Source organism: Rana temporaria, chromosome 10 (genome assembly GCF_905171775.1).
Source record: "Rana temporaria chromosome 10, aRanTem1.1, whole genome shotgun sequence".
Taxonomy (NCBI): domain Eukaryota; kingdom Metazoa; phylum Chordata; class Amphibia; order Anura; family Ranidae; genus Rana; species Rana temporaria.
This window is the reverse complement of record NC_053498.1, coordinates 133,097,838-133,114,208: the sequence shown is the minus strand read 5'-3', so window position 1 is coordinate 133,114,208 and position 16,371 is coordinate 133,097,838. Positions and strand designations below refer to the sequence as shown.

At 43.3% G+C, this 16,371-nt stretch overlaps 1 protein-coding gene across 1 annotated transcript; it reads left to right on the top strand.

Annotated features, from left to right (window-relative positions):
* Nucleotides 1–1,279: 1,279 nt before the first annotated feature.
* LOC120915629 (indolethylamine N-methyltransferase-like) lies at nucleotides 1,280–15,231 on the top strand. The gene is made up of 3 exons (XM_040326298.1): nucleotides 1,280–1,482; nucleotides 5,134–5,341; nucleotides 14,643–15,231. Exons 1-3 carry the CDS (start codon nucleotides 1,332–1,334, stop codon nucleotides 15,064–15,066), a joined length of 783 nt encoding a protein of 260 aa, XP_040182232.1. The 5' UTR covers nucleotides 1,280–1,331; the 3' UTR covers nucleotides 15,067–15,231.
* Nucleotides 15,232–16,371: the final 1,140 nt, after the last annotated feature.

The following is a 16,371-nucleotide window of genomic DNA, read 5'->3' as shown; positions in this document are numbered from 1 at the left end:
CTAGCCTGGCTGCCTGGGTCTGTGTTCGGCGATGGCGCTGTAACACGGTCCCGCCCCCCTAGAGCGGCTCGTGTGATAGGATGAAGACTGGTTCTATCTACTATCGCATGAGCCGGTCTAGGGGGGCGGGACCGTGTTACAGCGTCATCGCCGTACACAGACCCAGGCAGCCAGGCTGCTAGCTCCGTAATGATACACACAGGAGAGAGGGGACTGCGAGCGCTGCAGCCCCCGCAAATGAAACCGGCCGCAGAACAGGCAGCCTACCGGGAGTTCTCCCGATTTCCCGGTAGGCCAGTCCGGCCCTGGACCCAGCGCAACGATCTTCTTCTCTCGGTGGTCACGGCTCTGATCAGTCTCGGCAGCGGCTGTCACAGCCAAGTAGAGTGAAGCCACCTCCCCCTCCTCCTACATGCACAGCACTGTGTAGACCTAAAGGAGGAGGGGGAGGCGGCTTCACTCTGCTCAGCTGTGACAGCGTCTGCCGAGACTGATCAGGGCCATGACCACGGAGAGAAGAGGATCATTGTGCCGGGTCCTGGGTTACTGTGACGACAGGTGCCTCTTGGGTGCGGCTCGCACCCCCCCTGTAAAGCCACTGCCTCGGGCTCTCCGCGCACGGTGCTGCTGCCTCACCCGCGGCGCTGTCTCCTCTCCAGTCACGGAGGGGAGGGCGCCGGCCTGACACCCCCAGTGTGTGGCACTCGGGGCGGCCCGCCCCCACATAGTACGCCACTGCCTGCCAGTAAATTGCACTTCGGGGAGTTGCCAATACTGAATCCTGGTAACCAACTTCAAGAATTGTCTTACCTCTGTGCTTGCCAACAAGGTTTTCTCCACCAAGTACTAAGACGTATTTTACATGGGGATCAAATACTTATTTTGCTCACTGAACTGCAACTCAATTTATAGCATTTGTTTTATGTGTTTTTTTCTGGACTTTTGGTTCAAATACTGTCTCTATCTTTTACAATACACCTATGATAACAATTTATAGACCCTTCATTTCTTTGTAAGTGAGCAAACGTACAAAATCTACAGGGGATCAAATAATTTCTTTCCCCTCTGTATAATATTTAGGTATTCTAAGTAATTTTGAAAACAACAAATATAAAAAAAAGCCTGGGCTTAAAGTGGTTAAACCTTTGCAAACTCAGGTGACAGTCATACCTCAGTCAGCACGATCCCCATGACTGCTTTATAAATATATTTTATGATTATATTATAATGAAATGTAAACACCTGATTTCAAAAGAATATAAATAGAACTCAAACATTAAAGCTTAGTTGAATTCAGAAATCAAAGAGGTGAAGTTCAGCATTGCAGGACAATGGATTCCACATCACCTAAACTCTATCATCAACATGGAATGGATCCCAGAAGTCATCTGGATTTATATTTCTCTAAAAAGGAGGGCATGCTCTTTGCAAAGGATACTTTAAAATTTCCAATGGCGTGTCTTCACTATCTGCTCAGCACCGGTATGTACAGCATAGATTGATATTTTCAACCAAAAAAGACTAATGTACATTATAATTTTGTTAATAAATCTAAGAGTATCACTCACATGAGTGGAGTCCCCATAGTTCTGTCCTGACAGCTTCCTATTGCTGGTAGAGGGGGAATGCTTTATTTACTGCTCAAAAATCAAGCTGTTTCTATAGAAAAAGTTATTCACCTCATTTTGGGCTCTTCCACATTTTGTTGTGTTACAACCTGCAATTGAAATTGATTTGATTGATATTTGATATCACTAAGATACATGAAATTTAATTGAATTTGTAAATAAATAACAAAGATCAACACAAAAAAATTGGATTACCTCTCAACCAATCCTCTGATTTAGTATAATTGGTTGAATGAAGTCTACTTTTGGGTAATTAATGTTCCTGGAGTAAGCAAGTCCAGGATAAGAATTAAGACAAGTACCAATCAAGGCTGTTTAAAAAAAAATATTATTGTGAAAAACTGTCTTGGGTGCCACTTCCATAGGAGGAAAACAACAACTTCAAGATTTAAGCCTCATTTACTCCATCCAATGGCGCAATGAAGGGATGGAGAACTCCAACTTGAGGTCGAGAGGTCAACAGTGGCAGCCTGACCCAAAGAAGATTATTGTAAAACAGAATCATAAACTAATACCACATTATGATGAGACAATAACAAATAATTATGTATGTATTTATTTTATTTGGTCAATATGTCACTCTTATGCCGTGTACACACGATCAGGCTTTTGCCCGGCCAAATCACATCGGAATTCCATCGTAGAAAAATAGAACATGTTCCATATCTAAACTCCAATGGAATTCATCGGAATTTCCGATGAAAAAACTCAGATGGGGCTACACACGATCGGAATTTCCGATGGAAAAGGTCCATCTGACTTTTTCCATCGGAAATTTCGATATATTATATTATCACTTTTTATGTTTTTGCTTGCAAAAGGTCAATTCATAAACATTATCACACTTGTTTTCTATCTTAAAGGCCCAGTTTACACTTGTAGGACTTGTCATGTAACTTTGGACTCCAAAGTCACATGACAAGTTGCACCCCATGTTTTCCAATGAGTACCGTTCATATTTGTGTGACTTAAGACTCATGCACACAGGATTTTTTACTTAAAGGGTCACTAAAGGATTTTTTTTTTTAGCTTCCTTTACCTTACTGTAGTCCTGGTTTCATGTCCTCATTGCTCATTTTTGCTCTGATGTTGCTGTAAAACTGCTCTGTTCTGGACACTTCCTGGTTGTCTGGCTCCGTATGAAAAAAGTCATGGGAGAGTTTAGTTTCGTTTTCCTAGCCATGACTCTCTATGGCACTGTCCAGCACAGAGGCATAAAATAACATGCAAAGACTAAACTACTTTCAGTTTCGTTTTTGCATCTAAGAGGCACATTATATGATTGATTTTTATCTATTTTTAATCGTTTTTAAAAAGGAATCAGTTAACTATTATGTCTCTATACCCTGTAAACAGTCATTTCAGCAAAAAAATGTTTTTCCTTTAGTGATCCTTTAAGACTCATGCACAAAGGATTTTTTTCCTTCCGCTTTTATGGAGTGTCAGGCTTTTTTAGTTATTTTTTTACAGAATAAAAACATCTCTCCATGTTATTCTATGTGTCCACATAAGCTTTTAGTAGCTTTTAGTGGCATAGGCATTTGCAAGCTGCAAAAAGCCCCAAGGCCATCGCATTCTTGCGCAGCAGCATTACAGCTGTAAAAATGCCTGAAGCGGCTAAACGCATATTAATGCTGTATACAGCATTAGGCCACCTCAAGCGTTTTTAACCACTTGTCGACCGCCGCATGTACATTTAGAATGGCTGAATTGCACGGCTGCGCAAAGGGACGTAACTGTACATCCCTTTGAATTTGCCACCGTGCAGGTGTGCGCGCACCCCTGCCGCAAGGTACGCGACCGTGCCCACAGGACCGGCGGACTCGATGTCCGCTGGTGTCCCCCAATTGTGTCACGGAGATGCAGAACAGGGAAATGCCTATGTAAACAAGGCATTTCCCTGTTCTGCCTTGTGACAGCTGATATACTGCTCCCTGTCATTAGTGTCATGACACTGGTATCCCATCCCCCACACAGTTAGAATCAATCCCTAGGACACACTTAACCCCTTCCTCGACTCCTAATGGTTAACCCCTTCCCTGCCAGTGTAATTTACTCAGTAACCAGTGCATTTTTATAGCACTGATAGCTGCATAAATGACAATGGTCCCAAAATAGTGTCTAAAGCGTCTGATGTGTCCACCAAAATGTCTCAGTCATGATGAAAATCACATATCGCCGCCATTACTAGTAAAAAAATATATATTAATAAAAATGCCATAAAACTATCCCCTATTTTGTAGACGCTATAAATTTTGCGCAAACCAATCAATATACGCTTATTGTGATTTTTTTACCAAAAATATGTAGAAGAATACGTATCGGCCCAAACTCAAAAAGAAATGTATTTTTTATATATTTTTTAGGGATATTTATTATAGCAAAAAGTAAAAAATATAGTTTTTTTCAAAATTTTCTTTTTTTTTTGTTTATAGCGCAAAACATAAAAACTGCAGAGGTGATCAAATACCACCAAAATAAATCTCTATTTGGGGGAAAAAAAAGTACGTAAATTTTGGTTGTAAGCCACGTCGAACGACCGCACAATTGTCAGTTAAAGAGACAAAGTGCTGAATCGCAAAAAATGGCCTGGTCATTGGGCAGCCAAATCCTCTGGGGCTAAAGTGGTTAAGCTGTAGCAATTGGATTTGGAAGTGGAAAATAGAAGAGGGTAGAGAAACACTGCTAAAAGCTAACTCAGCTAAACGCAGCTAAATAGGTATTAACGCCAATGCAAATCTCTTCTGTAAGCGCGTTTTTCCTGGTGTCGGTACTGGCTTTGCAGCTTGTTTTTTTGTTTTTTTAACACACTGTGTGCATGAAGCCTTAAAGTCACAGTGGCTTTTAAGTAAATCCTGTACTACTTTGGTCAGACTTTCATGCAACATGAGGGCCATAGACTTCAATATAAACCCTCAAAAGTTGCATGAAAGTCACACCTGAATCATATACATGCGTGTGCAACTTTGTAGAGCACACACAGTCACACGGTCAAAGCCAGAGTCGCAGCAAAGTTGCACTTGTCCAAAGTGGCATCAAAGTCACATCAAGTCACACTGTAAAATCGCAGTGGAAATCACACAATTTTGAAGTCGCACAAGTGTGAATGGAGCCTAAAAAATGATCAGAACAGATGTAGAGCAACGTGACTTTTTCTCTGCAACTGGCCCTCTGACCCCTCGATACTCTCCTTACTCTCTCTCTCTCTCTCTCTCTCTCTCTCTTGCTCTCTCTCTCTGACCCCTATACTCTCCTTGCCCTCTCTCTCTCAGCTCCTTGCTCATCTGGTGCTTTCATATATGGAGGATAATGTGACAGATAATCGTGGCTGGCCTAGCAGGAAATCCGAGAGCCATATTATATATTGGTTGGGAACAATTTTTTAAAGCATTTTTCACCTAGCATTGTCATTAAATGCCAAATGTTATGAAAATGTGAAATCTCTTTTTTAGCAGTGAAAATAGTTTCGGGTAAGATAACATCTGAATCTCTAATATTCCTGCAGGTCGAATTAAGGGTACGTTTTTGATTGATATCAGCCTTGGTTCCTTCATTCACCATCTTTTTTCCGCCTCTAATTTCTTCAAAAAAATAGTCCTATTAAAATTCCAAGAGAGATGTATCATGGAACTGAACAGATGGCTACATGACCGTACCGGAGCATACGATTGGTCGCATACATCATCAGTCGCGGCGGAGTTAGAAGGAACGAGGTGACTTGTCCCTTTCTAATTTTTGCATTTTAGGTTGCAGAAGATTGTTTCTTTAAAGGCAGCTTCTTTTGTTTTTGAGTATATTTCATTTATTAAGTTGTTTAAAATACAAACTTTTTTTCATATTTTTATTATTATTATACACGATTTATATAGCGCCAACAGTTTGTGCAGCGCTTTACAATGTATAGGGGGACAAGAAGGCATATTCCAAATAGGCACTTTACAACAGGGCTCAAAATTTAAAGTCCTGAGCTACTAGCCAGGCCTCAAGAGTTACTCGCCACCAGTTGCCCCACCTAATTCATACACTGCCCTGCGCCTAATTGCACCTGTAAACACGCCCTCGTAGATTATCTCATGGAATGACAATGTTTTATGCAGAATCAAGTTACAAAATTAAATATTACCAACAACAACTTTAACAAAATGGGACAGGGCACTGGGGGCAGATGAGAGGGACAGGGCACTGGGGGCAGACCAGAGGGACAGGGCACTGGGAGAAGACCAGAGGGACAGGGCACTGGGAGCAGACCAGAGGGACAGGGCAATGGGAGCAGACCAGAGGGACAGGGCACTGGGAGCAGACCAGAGGGACAGGGCACTGGGAGCAGACCAGAGGGACAGGGCAATGGGAGCAGACCAGAGGGACAGGGCACTGGGGGCAGACCAGAGGGACAGGGCACTGGGAGCAGACCAGAGGGACAGGGCACTGGGGGCAAACCAGAGGGACAGGGCACTGGGAGCAGACCAGAGGCACAGGGCACAGAGGCACAGGGGGCAGACCAGAGGGACATGGCACTAGAACTGGGTCTCTTTCCCATTCTCTTGCCGTCTCCTCTGCAACTCCCATCCATCCTCTCTCTCTCTCTCCCATTCATCTCATCATCAGGAGCCTGTGTGTGCGGCTCCACGCTTGCATGTCCACACTTCCCCCTTTTATTCAGGCTGGCAGAGAGGAGAGGAGCTGCAGCACAGCGGGAGGGAGTACAATCCAGCGCTGAGATCCACACAACTGCACAGCCATTGACACCATAGCACAGCGCACACTGACACCGCACAGCACACATTGAGGCCAGTCTGTTCACAGTGCTCAGGCTGAACTGTTGGACACCTACATAGAGCACAAGGAGAAAAAAACTGCACAAACTAGAAGGCTGCCGCTCTCATGTCAGGGCAACTTTCAGTGAGCGCTGCACCAGAGTGGTAATTTTCGCAATTCTCCACCTCACTCATTACTTTCTGCTCTCCAGCTACATTGGTCGGGGCCCGGGGGAGGGGGGCAGGCTCAGCGAGGTCATACCGTTAGGTCCCATGGCTTAATGAGAATTGTAAGGAGAGCACCTGTGTACTGCTCTGCCTGTGCGCGGCTCACCAGACTACTTTTCCTGAGCATGCACCTTTCCTCTTCGGCCGCCAATCTCATCAGGACTCTAAGTGTAGGCACAGATTGCAGGGAGATTGGTCATGCAGCCCTGTCATCACTCGCCCCCAGCTTAAATCCACTCGCCAAATGCTAGTAGGCGAGTGGAAATTTTGAGGGCTGCTTTACAATATACAATTGAGGGAAAATAGCACTAGCTGGTGTACCATTTTCCCTCGATTGTACATTGTGGAGTGTCTATTTTAGAATATTAATTAATGTCTAAATTAAGGTGATTTTATCAGATGTGTTGCGGACCAGACCCTTTTCCTATACTGTGAAGCCCATAATGAACAGGCCCGGTACCTGGTAGACAAGTGCATTTGTTTTAATCCGAATTTCTGGTATTTTCGCGTTCGTTTTAACAAACGATAACGAAAGTGCGAAATATGGCATGGCACTGGGGCAAACCAGAGGGACATGGACTTTTTTACTTCTGCAAATATTGCTCTCCCTCTTCTTATGTACAAGACTCCCTCCTCCTCCGCTGCCTTCTCTCTAGAACCAGGTATTTTCCCCCATTCTCTTGCTGTCTCCTCTGCAAGCCCCATCCATCCTCCTCTTTCTCTCCCTCTCCTATTCTACCCACTCTCATAATCAGGAGCCCCTGTGTGCAGCTCCACACTTGCATGTCCCCACTTCCCCCTTTCATTGTCGGGCAGTGAGGAGAAGAGCTGCAGCACAGCGGGAGGGAGTACAATCCAGCACCAAGATTCACACACCTGCATAGCCATTGACACCATATACTGCCCCTCTCTTATATATACTGCCGCTAGGGCAACTCTAGGTGAGCGCTGTGCTGCACTGCCTACCTGGGGACACCCAGAGTGGTGATAATCGGAGTCCTCCAGCTCACTTGTTTCTTCCTGCTCTCTGCTCTCCAGCTACATTGGTCAGGTTGGGAAGCCAGGCTCAGAGAGGTCATACTATCAGGTCCCATGGCTTAACGAGAATTGTAAGGAGAGCACCTGTGTACTGCTCTGCATGTGTGCGGCTCACCCGACTACTTTTCCTGGGCACGCACCTTTCCTCTTCGGCCACCAATCGCAGCGTGGCTCTAAGTGTAGGCACAGATTGGACTGTTGGTCGTGCAGAACTGTTATCACTCGCCCCCAGCTTAAATCCACTCGCCAAATGCTAGCAGGCGAGTGGAAATTTTGAGGGCTGGCGTAACCTATAGGCTTATGGGGCATCCATAGTCAGTTGTCCCTCCAATACACTGAAGCCGGCTCTGGGAGCCGATCATCTGACCAACCAGACCATTTTCCTCTATTGTGAAGCCTATGGGAGATGTCACCACCCAGACACTGCAGCCGTTGTTGGCGATCTCACCTCTCCAAGGAAGCAGACTGCTGAGAAGATCATGTGACCGGACCAGACCACCCTCAGACTAGGTACTCTGGTACCTATTTCCTTTACAGGGTAGTTAATATAGGGCTAAGAATAAGGGTGGGAGTAGGTTGATGTTTAGAGAGTATTTGATTGGACTTCTTCTTCAATAGCTCAATCTGTAACTTATATATAGAACTTAGATCAGTGACTCCTTGGAGTTGAACAGTTCCAGGTCTCTCTAGTTTTTCTGATAGACATCAGCTTGGGTGTCCCCAATGCAAACAAAGGATTTCAACTGTGTTGAAGTCAATAGGGGTACATTTTTTGGTGGTCACTTTTGGTCCTTTGATAAGGGAGGTGTATTCAATAATACCAGCAGGCTTGTGTTTCATAAGCAGCTGGTATTGACCCCTTAACATGTAGAAGAGAAAAGTACAGAGATCTTGTACTTACTGTAATTGCTTATTAACCATTTGCTTACTGGGCACTTAAACACCCTTCCAGCCCAGGTCAATTTTCAGCTTTTAATGCTGTTGCACTTTGAATGATAATTGCTTGTGCATGCAAACACTGTACCCAGATGGCATTTTTATAATTTTTTATAAATTTTCATTTGGTGGTATTTAATCACTACTTTTTTCTCTCCTCATACTGTCATACTGTCAACGCAAGAAAAAAAAAAGCTTATTACTTTCTTCTGTTTACATCACGTGATCAGCTGTCATTGGCTTAAAGCTGATCACGTGGTAAGGGATCTGTGATCAGCCGAGTCTCATTGACTGGATGAATAAGGTGAATATTTATGCATATAAAAAGTGAAAGGTAATAATAATTTTCTGTAACAAGATGTATTTTTTATATATATATATATATATATATATATATATATATATATATATATATATATATATATATATATAATAAAACTGAATTCTAGACAGATATAAAAGACTCAGATTAAAGGAGCTCTGTAATCATTTGAAAAGCAAAATTTGTAAGTACCTGAATCTGACCTGTTATCCGCCTCTTGCAGTCTCTGTATTATAGGACAGGAGTGTGAGAGGAAAAAGCAGCACATGTTCATGTGGTGATAGAAGGAAGGAGCAGAGTGACAGAGACAAAACTATCACTGTGCTGCTTTTCATATCACTGTCCAGTCACAGATTGGGGAGGGTCCAGGACAACCTGGTCTTAGAGGACGTGGGTTCAATGATCCTGACCATCAGACCGAGGACATCAAGTGGCAGAGAAATGGTACTATGGGGGATATCTCTGAAGGTGAATATTGCAGAAAAATCTGGTTGTATTATTTTATTTTATTCATCTTGTTTTTTGTATTTTTTGATCCTAAAATTGATAGATATACAGTAGTATAGAGTAGATATAAAATAAAATCATGTTTAGTTATATTTGATCAGAAATTAGTGGCTGTGCTTTCCAGTGTAGCACCCTGGTGTCTAGGCAGGGCTGCTCCTAAATTTACCTGCCAGGTGTATTGGCTTCGGACAATTGTTAGGGATCAATTGGGTTCACCCTAAGTCTGGAATTGCTGCACTTCTCTCTTCTGTCACTAGATGGCCGAGTATCTGGTGACATTAGATAAGACAAGGGCATTGCAAGGACGGATCAGGAATGAATGAGGTGTCTCAGCCAATGGCCAGGCATCTTCTTGGGTACTCTGGCCTGCTGGGAGAGCCTGTTTGTTTGGGTGGGGTCAGGTGATCAGGGTTTCTGTGTCGTTGTGCTGCCTGGGCTGCTAGGCCGGAGTTTGGGCCTATCCCAGGCACATCTGGCTGCTAGACTGTCTAAGGGCATTTTCAGAAGCTAGAGAGCAGTGTAGGGTTGGGATTGCGCCTTGCAGTCCAACCAGAAGTGACGGTTCTACCGGCTGGAGAACTTGTTATGGTCAGAGGTAGAGGGGAAACTGTCGCCACTAAGGGACCATCACCTTGTTACCAGGGACCACAGTGAGTAGCTGAAGCAAGTGTCAAAGCTGTTTTCTCACCAACCGGGGGCGGTGAAGAATCGGGAAACTTCAGCAGGTGCCAAGCTAGGGACCCAGCCAGTGGGGTTACGCTTGAGGAGTATCTGGAGTGCCAAGCCAGGGACTCGGCAAGGAAACGGGAGTGACGTTCGAAGAAGATACTAAAGTAAGCAGATTAGAAGAGCTCACAGGATTCAGTGGCAGTGAATCAGCAAGTCTAGTGAAAGAGAGACTGGGAGCTCAGTGGGCTGAGAATCTACAAGAAGTGATGGTATAAAAGTAAAGGAGTTTGTTACAATTTGTGTTAGGAACTGTTCTAAGACTGTTGCCAAAGGAGACAGCGCTCCTATACATGCAGATGTGGTGTCTTGCTGGATGCCTTTCCCTGCATGGGTGTCCACCTGTAGAAGTCTCGGAGTCTGCCATTTGACATTGCAACTACCTAAGGGTGTCCAGGCTCTAAACTCCCTCTCCCAACGTTCTGTTCAAGAGAAAATAAATCTCTTTGCATTCAAGAAGTGTCTGGCGCCCGCAAATCTACCTTATATTGCACCCACTATGCCTTGCAACCCACTCTATACAGAAGGATGTCAGTTGTCCCTGGCTCTGGAGGTTCTCATTAGACTAAAGGAGAAATGGGACCTTGCTACACCAGATATGTTGGAGACTTGGAGTAGATGGTGGGTATTAGAGTGGTGTATTAGGCTGCCCATAGATAAGTGGGCTGAATGAAAAAAACTGATCAGATCCCCCTATACACACATTCAAAGTGGATGAATGAATCCTCCCTGTTGTGTCATTTAGCCAGATTCATAAAGACTGGCAAAACTCTGAGGCGGCGTAGCGTATCGCATATACGCTACGCCGCCGTAAGTCAGAGAGGCAAGTGCTGTATTCACAAAGCACTTACCTCCTAAGTTACGGCGGCGTAGCGTAAATGGGCCGGCCTAAGCGTGACTAATTCAAATGTGGAACAGGGGGGCGTGTTTTATGTAAATGACTGGTGACCCGACGTGATTGACATTTTTTACGAACGGCGCATGCACCGTTCGTGAAAGAATCCCAGTGTGCATGCGTCAGATAGAATGCCTAAGATACGCCGAACACTGCCTACGACGTGATGTAACTTACGCACAGCCCTATTCGCGTACGACTTACGCAAACGACATAAAAAGATAGGCCTGTTCCGATGTCCATACCTTGCATGGGCTGCGCCACCTAGGGAGCAGCTTTATCTTTACGCCTGCGTATCTCTTACGTAAACGGCGTAACTAATTGCGACGGGCGCACGTACGTTCGTGAATCGGCGTATCTTGCTCATTTGCATATTCTACGCTGAAATCGACGGAAGTGCCAACTAGCGGCCAGCGTAAATATGCACCCTAAGATACGAAGGAGACTTACGCCGCTCGTATCTTAGCCTAATTTAAGCGTATCTGGTTTCCAGAATACGCTTAAATTTACGACGGCGTAGATTCAGAGTTACGACGGCATATCTACTGATTCGCCGGCCTAACTGTCTCTGAATCTAGCCCATTGTCTTTCTGCAGTACTGATCGAGCGTGGAGAATTCAACAGAGTGGTTGTACAGAAGTAAATCAGTAGATCGACTTCTGTACAGCTACAGTGCCCATACATAGAACAAAATTCAGTCAGTCCCTGCTGAACCGGTCTAATTTCGATCCATGTATGGCCAGCTTTAGATAGTAGATACTGAAGTATAAAATATTGAGAGACACATACAAATCAGAAAACTGTATACTTACCTATGGTAATTTTCCTTTATTAACACGTATAATATGCATGGCATCATACTAATAGTATATAACAATCTAAAAACAGGGTAAAAATTACCTATAAAGTTTAAAGGAGAAGTCCAGCCAAAGTTTGGCTGACATTCTCCTATGAATCACAGGAGTGCAATTCGTTTTGCACTCCTGTGACCCGTTTTCAGCAGAGAGTGGACTGAAATCTGCTCTCTGCTGACGTCATAGATATCAGTCCAGGCACCGCGTCATGCCAACAATGGAAGTCGGGATACACCAGGTGCCTGCACTGACACCCGTCTCAGCCTCTCTGCGAGCCGCCCCTCCACAGCTCAGTGCTCCAATGAGTGCGGAGGGGGATAAGCAGAAAGCTGTGACTGACAGTCTACAGCTCTCTGCTCACAGAGCTGTGAAAACGGAGCGATCGGCGGTGTTCGATCGCTCGGTTTTCAGTAAAAAAAAAAAACCTTTACTTCTCTTTCAATTATTAATACTGGAAGTAGAAGAGAAAACTACAGATCTTTCAAAGTTTTCAGAAACCATGAATCAGACCAAGACAGAAGTACAGTTAAATCACACTCAGGGCCGCCATCAGGGGGGTACAGGCATATATATATTTTTATTAAAAGGCTCAGGAGGTCCCCAGGGCCCCATGTGGCAAACCCCCTTTTTTTTATAAATGTTCATTTTTTTATTTTTGTTTATATATTTTATTTTTATTTTTTTTTATTAAAGGGCCCAGAGGTCCACAGGGCCCTGGATGGCAACCCCCCCCCCCCCTTTTTTTTTTATAAATGTTTATTTTTTTTATATATATTTTTTTTATTTATTTTTTATTAAAGGGCCCAGAGGTCCGGATGGCAACCCCCCTTTTTTGTAATTTCTTTTTATAATAATTTTTATATATAATTTTTTTTATTATTAAAGGGCCCAGAGGTCCCCAGGGCCCTGGATGGCTACCCCCCTTTTTTTATATATATTTTTCTTTATTTCTTCTTTTTTTGTAAAGGGGCCCCCCCCCTGCTTCTCAATTTGTGGCAGCCCCCCCCCCGATTCTCAATTTCAGACGGCAGCACCCCCCCCCCCCTGTTCTCTGCTCCAGGGGGCCCATGCCTGAAGCTGTGTAAGGGGCCCCATAATTCCTGATCACACTTGTTTAATAATAATAAAAAAGGTAAACAGAGTAAGTGTAGTCAAACATAGCCAGAGATATATACATACATAAGTAGATACAGTATATAGATATATACAGTAGATAGATTGATTTTACTTTTATTTTTTAATTGAAGTTTTAGAGTATCCAGCTTTGTTAGGGCAATACTTCAAGAGTTCTTCCACTGGGAAACAAGACGTCAGTGTAAAATAATACTCTAGTTTTCAATGTTGTGCATTTTCCACTGTCATTTTTTAGAATTGTGTATGTCTGTTTTTTCCTCATCACATCACTTATGTATAAATATCAAAATCAGCCCTGTTTTTACTTAATGTAATATTCACATGTTACCTTCCAGCGGAGGGGTGGGTCGGCCCTTTGGCTGGTCAGTTGGCACAGCGGCAACACAGTGCGGGTCGGGAAACACCTCCTCTCCAGTCCAGACAGTGCAGAGTGCAGAAATGGGCCATGCGTTCCATACCACCGGCACAGGGAAACCCGGAAGTGATGTTGTAACTCGGATGGAAAGCACCGCCCATGTCCTAGGGCGGTGCCATTGTCGATCAAAGCTCCCAGCCGTAGTGATACACTATGGGCACCAGGTGGAGGTTGTCCGGAGTGATGGACTGCTCCACAAAGCAGCTCCAAAGTGCTTCCCATATGCACTGTGTCCGGCGCTCAACCACAGTGCACTTAAGAACCCTTTCTTTTTTTTATTGGCCCATTTTTAAAAATTTAGTGAACCAGCAAGAGCTGTACAATGGAACCAAGTTTGTGCAGGTGGAAGGAAGAAGAGGAATCTGTAAATAGGGAGGAAGTTGTCCCCGGTTTTAATTGTTGGACATTTTAAAATTGGGCATCCCATAATCCCTTATCCAGGGCCATATTAATGCAAGGGCACTCCTGGGCACTGCCCCAGGGGCCCAAGGTGCATGGGGCCCCACAATAATCTTGCATTACATCATATTTGCCAACTCTCTGGGACATTCATGCTTTTTATAAACTGTCCCGAGATGGCCGTGTCTCGGGAAGCATCCCAGAACCTATACTGTGCCCTCCCGATCCCAGTATTGTGCCCTCCTGACCCCTCCTGTACTGTGTCTTTCTGCATTCCCCTCTGTACTGTGTCTTTCTGCATTCCCTCCTGTACTGTGCCCTTTGTATTGATTAGTCTTTGATTTATGGAATGTTTTCCTTTTGTAAAATGTATTTGATTGAAAGTACTAATGAGTCTATGTTTAATTCTATCAACTATGTATACTTTTTCTCTTGAAAGTGCGTAAATTGGGGCAAGCTGGTAGGGGCCCCAATGCATTACTTTGCCCAGGAGCCCATGATGCTATTAAAATGGCCCTGCCTTTACCCCATCCAAGTTATCATCCCCTAATAAAACAACAAAAAAACAAGCCAAAGGTCTGATTGATCACTGTGTCTGGATACAAGAAGGAAATGTTGTGTGACTGGCTGTGCAGTAGTGGGGAACCCTGCCATTAGCAACTCCTACAGGGGTAGTGCTACACCAGTATGACAATTTTATTTTAATTTGTCAAATTACAGTCTAACTGAACGTTGGCAGAATTGATCATCATGCCACATGACTGTATATTGAAATATTTCCTGTAATGTCCATATTATGTTTTCAGAGATCAACTTCAGGAGAAAGAAATGCGCCTAAGGTCGTCCATCATGCAGATTTTGAAATGTGATTTTGAACAGGAAAACATAACTTCCCCGGTGCTACTACCACTTGCTGATTGTATTATCAGTGCGTTGATACTGGAAAAAATAAGTAAAAATGAAGATGAATACATGAAGAATCTGGAGAAGATAATAAAGTTGCTAAAACCCGGAGGCCAACTAATACATACTGGGTCACTAGATGCAACTTACTGGACTGCTGGAACAGAACGGTTCCATAGTTTTAAATATAATGAGGAGTTTGTGAAAAACGCCTTTGGTAAGGTGGGTTTAGTCATTGATTACTGTGCAGTGCAGAGGAGAAGCAATGTCAGCGATCTCACTGATTATAAAGCTGTTATATTCATTGTAGGACGCAAAGGGGAGTAGATGATTGGAGCCAAATAGAGCCAAATAGAATTATGTAATGATCTACTAATGGCAGTCAGAAATCACAGCAATTGTGCTAAAGTCAGTAATGTTATTTTGCATTAATCTGCGTTAAATTGTGTAATCAAATATCACTATCTTAATAAAGATCATTCAGAATATAAATGTGTGTTGACTTGTCTTGGAACAATATTGTAAACCTTTTATGTATACAACATATCTTTTTATCTATTTATTGATAACCAATGCATTTCAGGACATTTACTGTGTCCCTTTCATCAGAAAATGGATAAAGATTATATAAAAATACAATATCAGATACAGTGTATGGATAATATATAAGAAAACATAAAAAATTAACATTATCAGGTTCAATACCTAAACATTATTAAAGGTTTATGAGGAGAAGAAAAATAGAAGAGATTACATTGATAAGTGTTGTACAGGATGGCAGGGATGGGTCCTGGATGGCAACTATAGTTCCCCACTATTTGGGTTGTGGTCCCTTTAACCACTTGGTTACTGGGCACTTTTATCCCCTTCCTACCCAGGCCAATTTTCAGCTTTCAGCGCTGTCACACTTTGAATGACAATTCGAATGACAATTCAGCGGTCATGCTACACTGTACCCACATAACATTTTTCACACAAATAGAGTCTTTTGGTGGCATTTAATCACCACTGGGTTTTTATTTATTTTTCTAAACAAACGAAAAAAGACCGAACATTTTTCAAAAAGATTTTTTTTTTCATCGTTTGTTATAGAATTTGGCAAACATAATTTTTCATTTTCACTGATAGGCATTATTAGGCTGCACTGATAGATGTGCACTAGGGATGAGCATTATGTTCAAGTCGATTCATGAATTGTCTGGTATGGGTTTTAAGGGGAACCCCGCACCAAAAAAAAAAAAAAAAATGGACTACGCCCTCCCAAGAGAAATAGATTCCCTTAATGGGACCTGGCAGTAGTCCTCAATTTTCTAGCAAACCCTCATTGTACTCTTGACAGAAGACTGTTCTTTATGGGAGATCTCCTTAATATCGGCTTTTCTATTAGCCATGATTTCGGGGGAAAGTGTGTTGACTCCAAAAATTTGGGGTGGCAGAACCTTATTCCATGTTCTTCCCAGACAGGGTTGTGCTGAGACCATTGGATCATTTTGTTCCAAAGAGTGGCATCCATATTTTGTCTTTCCAGTGAATGGGTGCTTCCAGCCTTCACAGCGGAATCAGATGCTGATCTGCACATGTTGGACATTCCAAAAGTCCTCAAAGCCTATCTCGGCCTACTTCTACATTCAG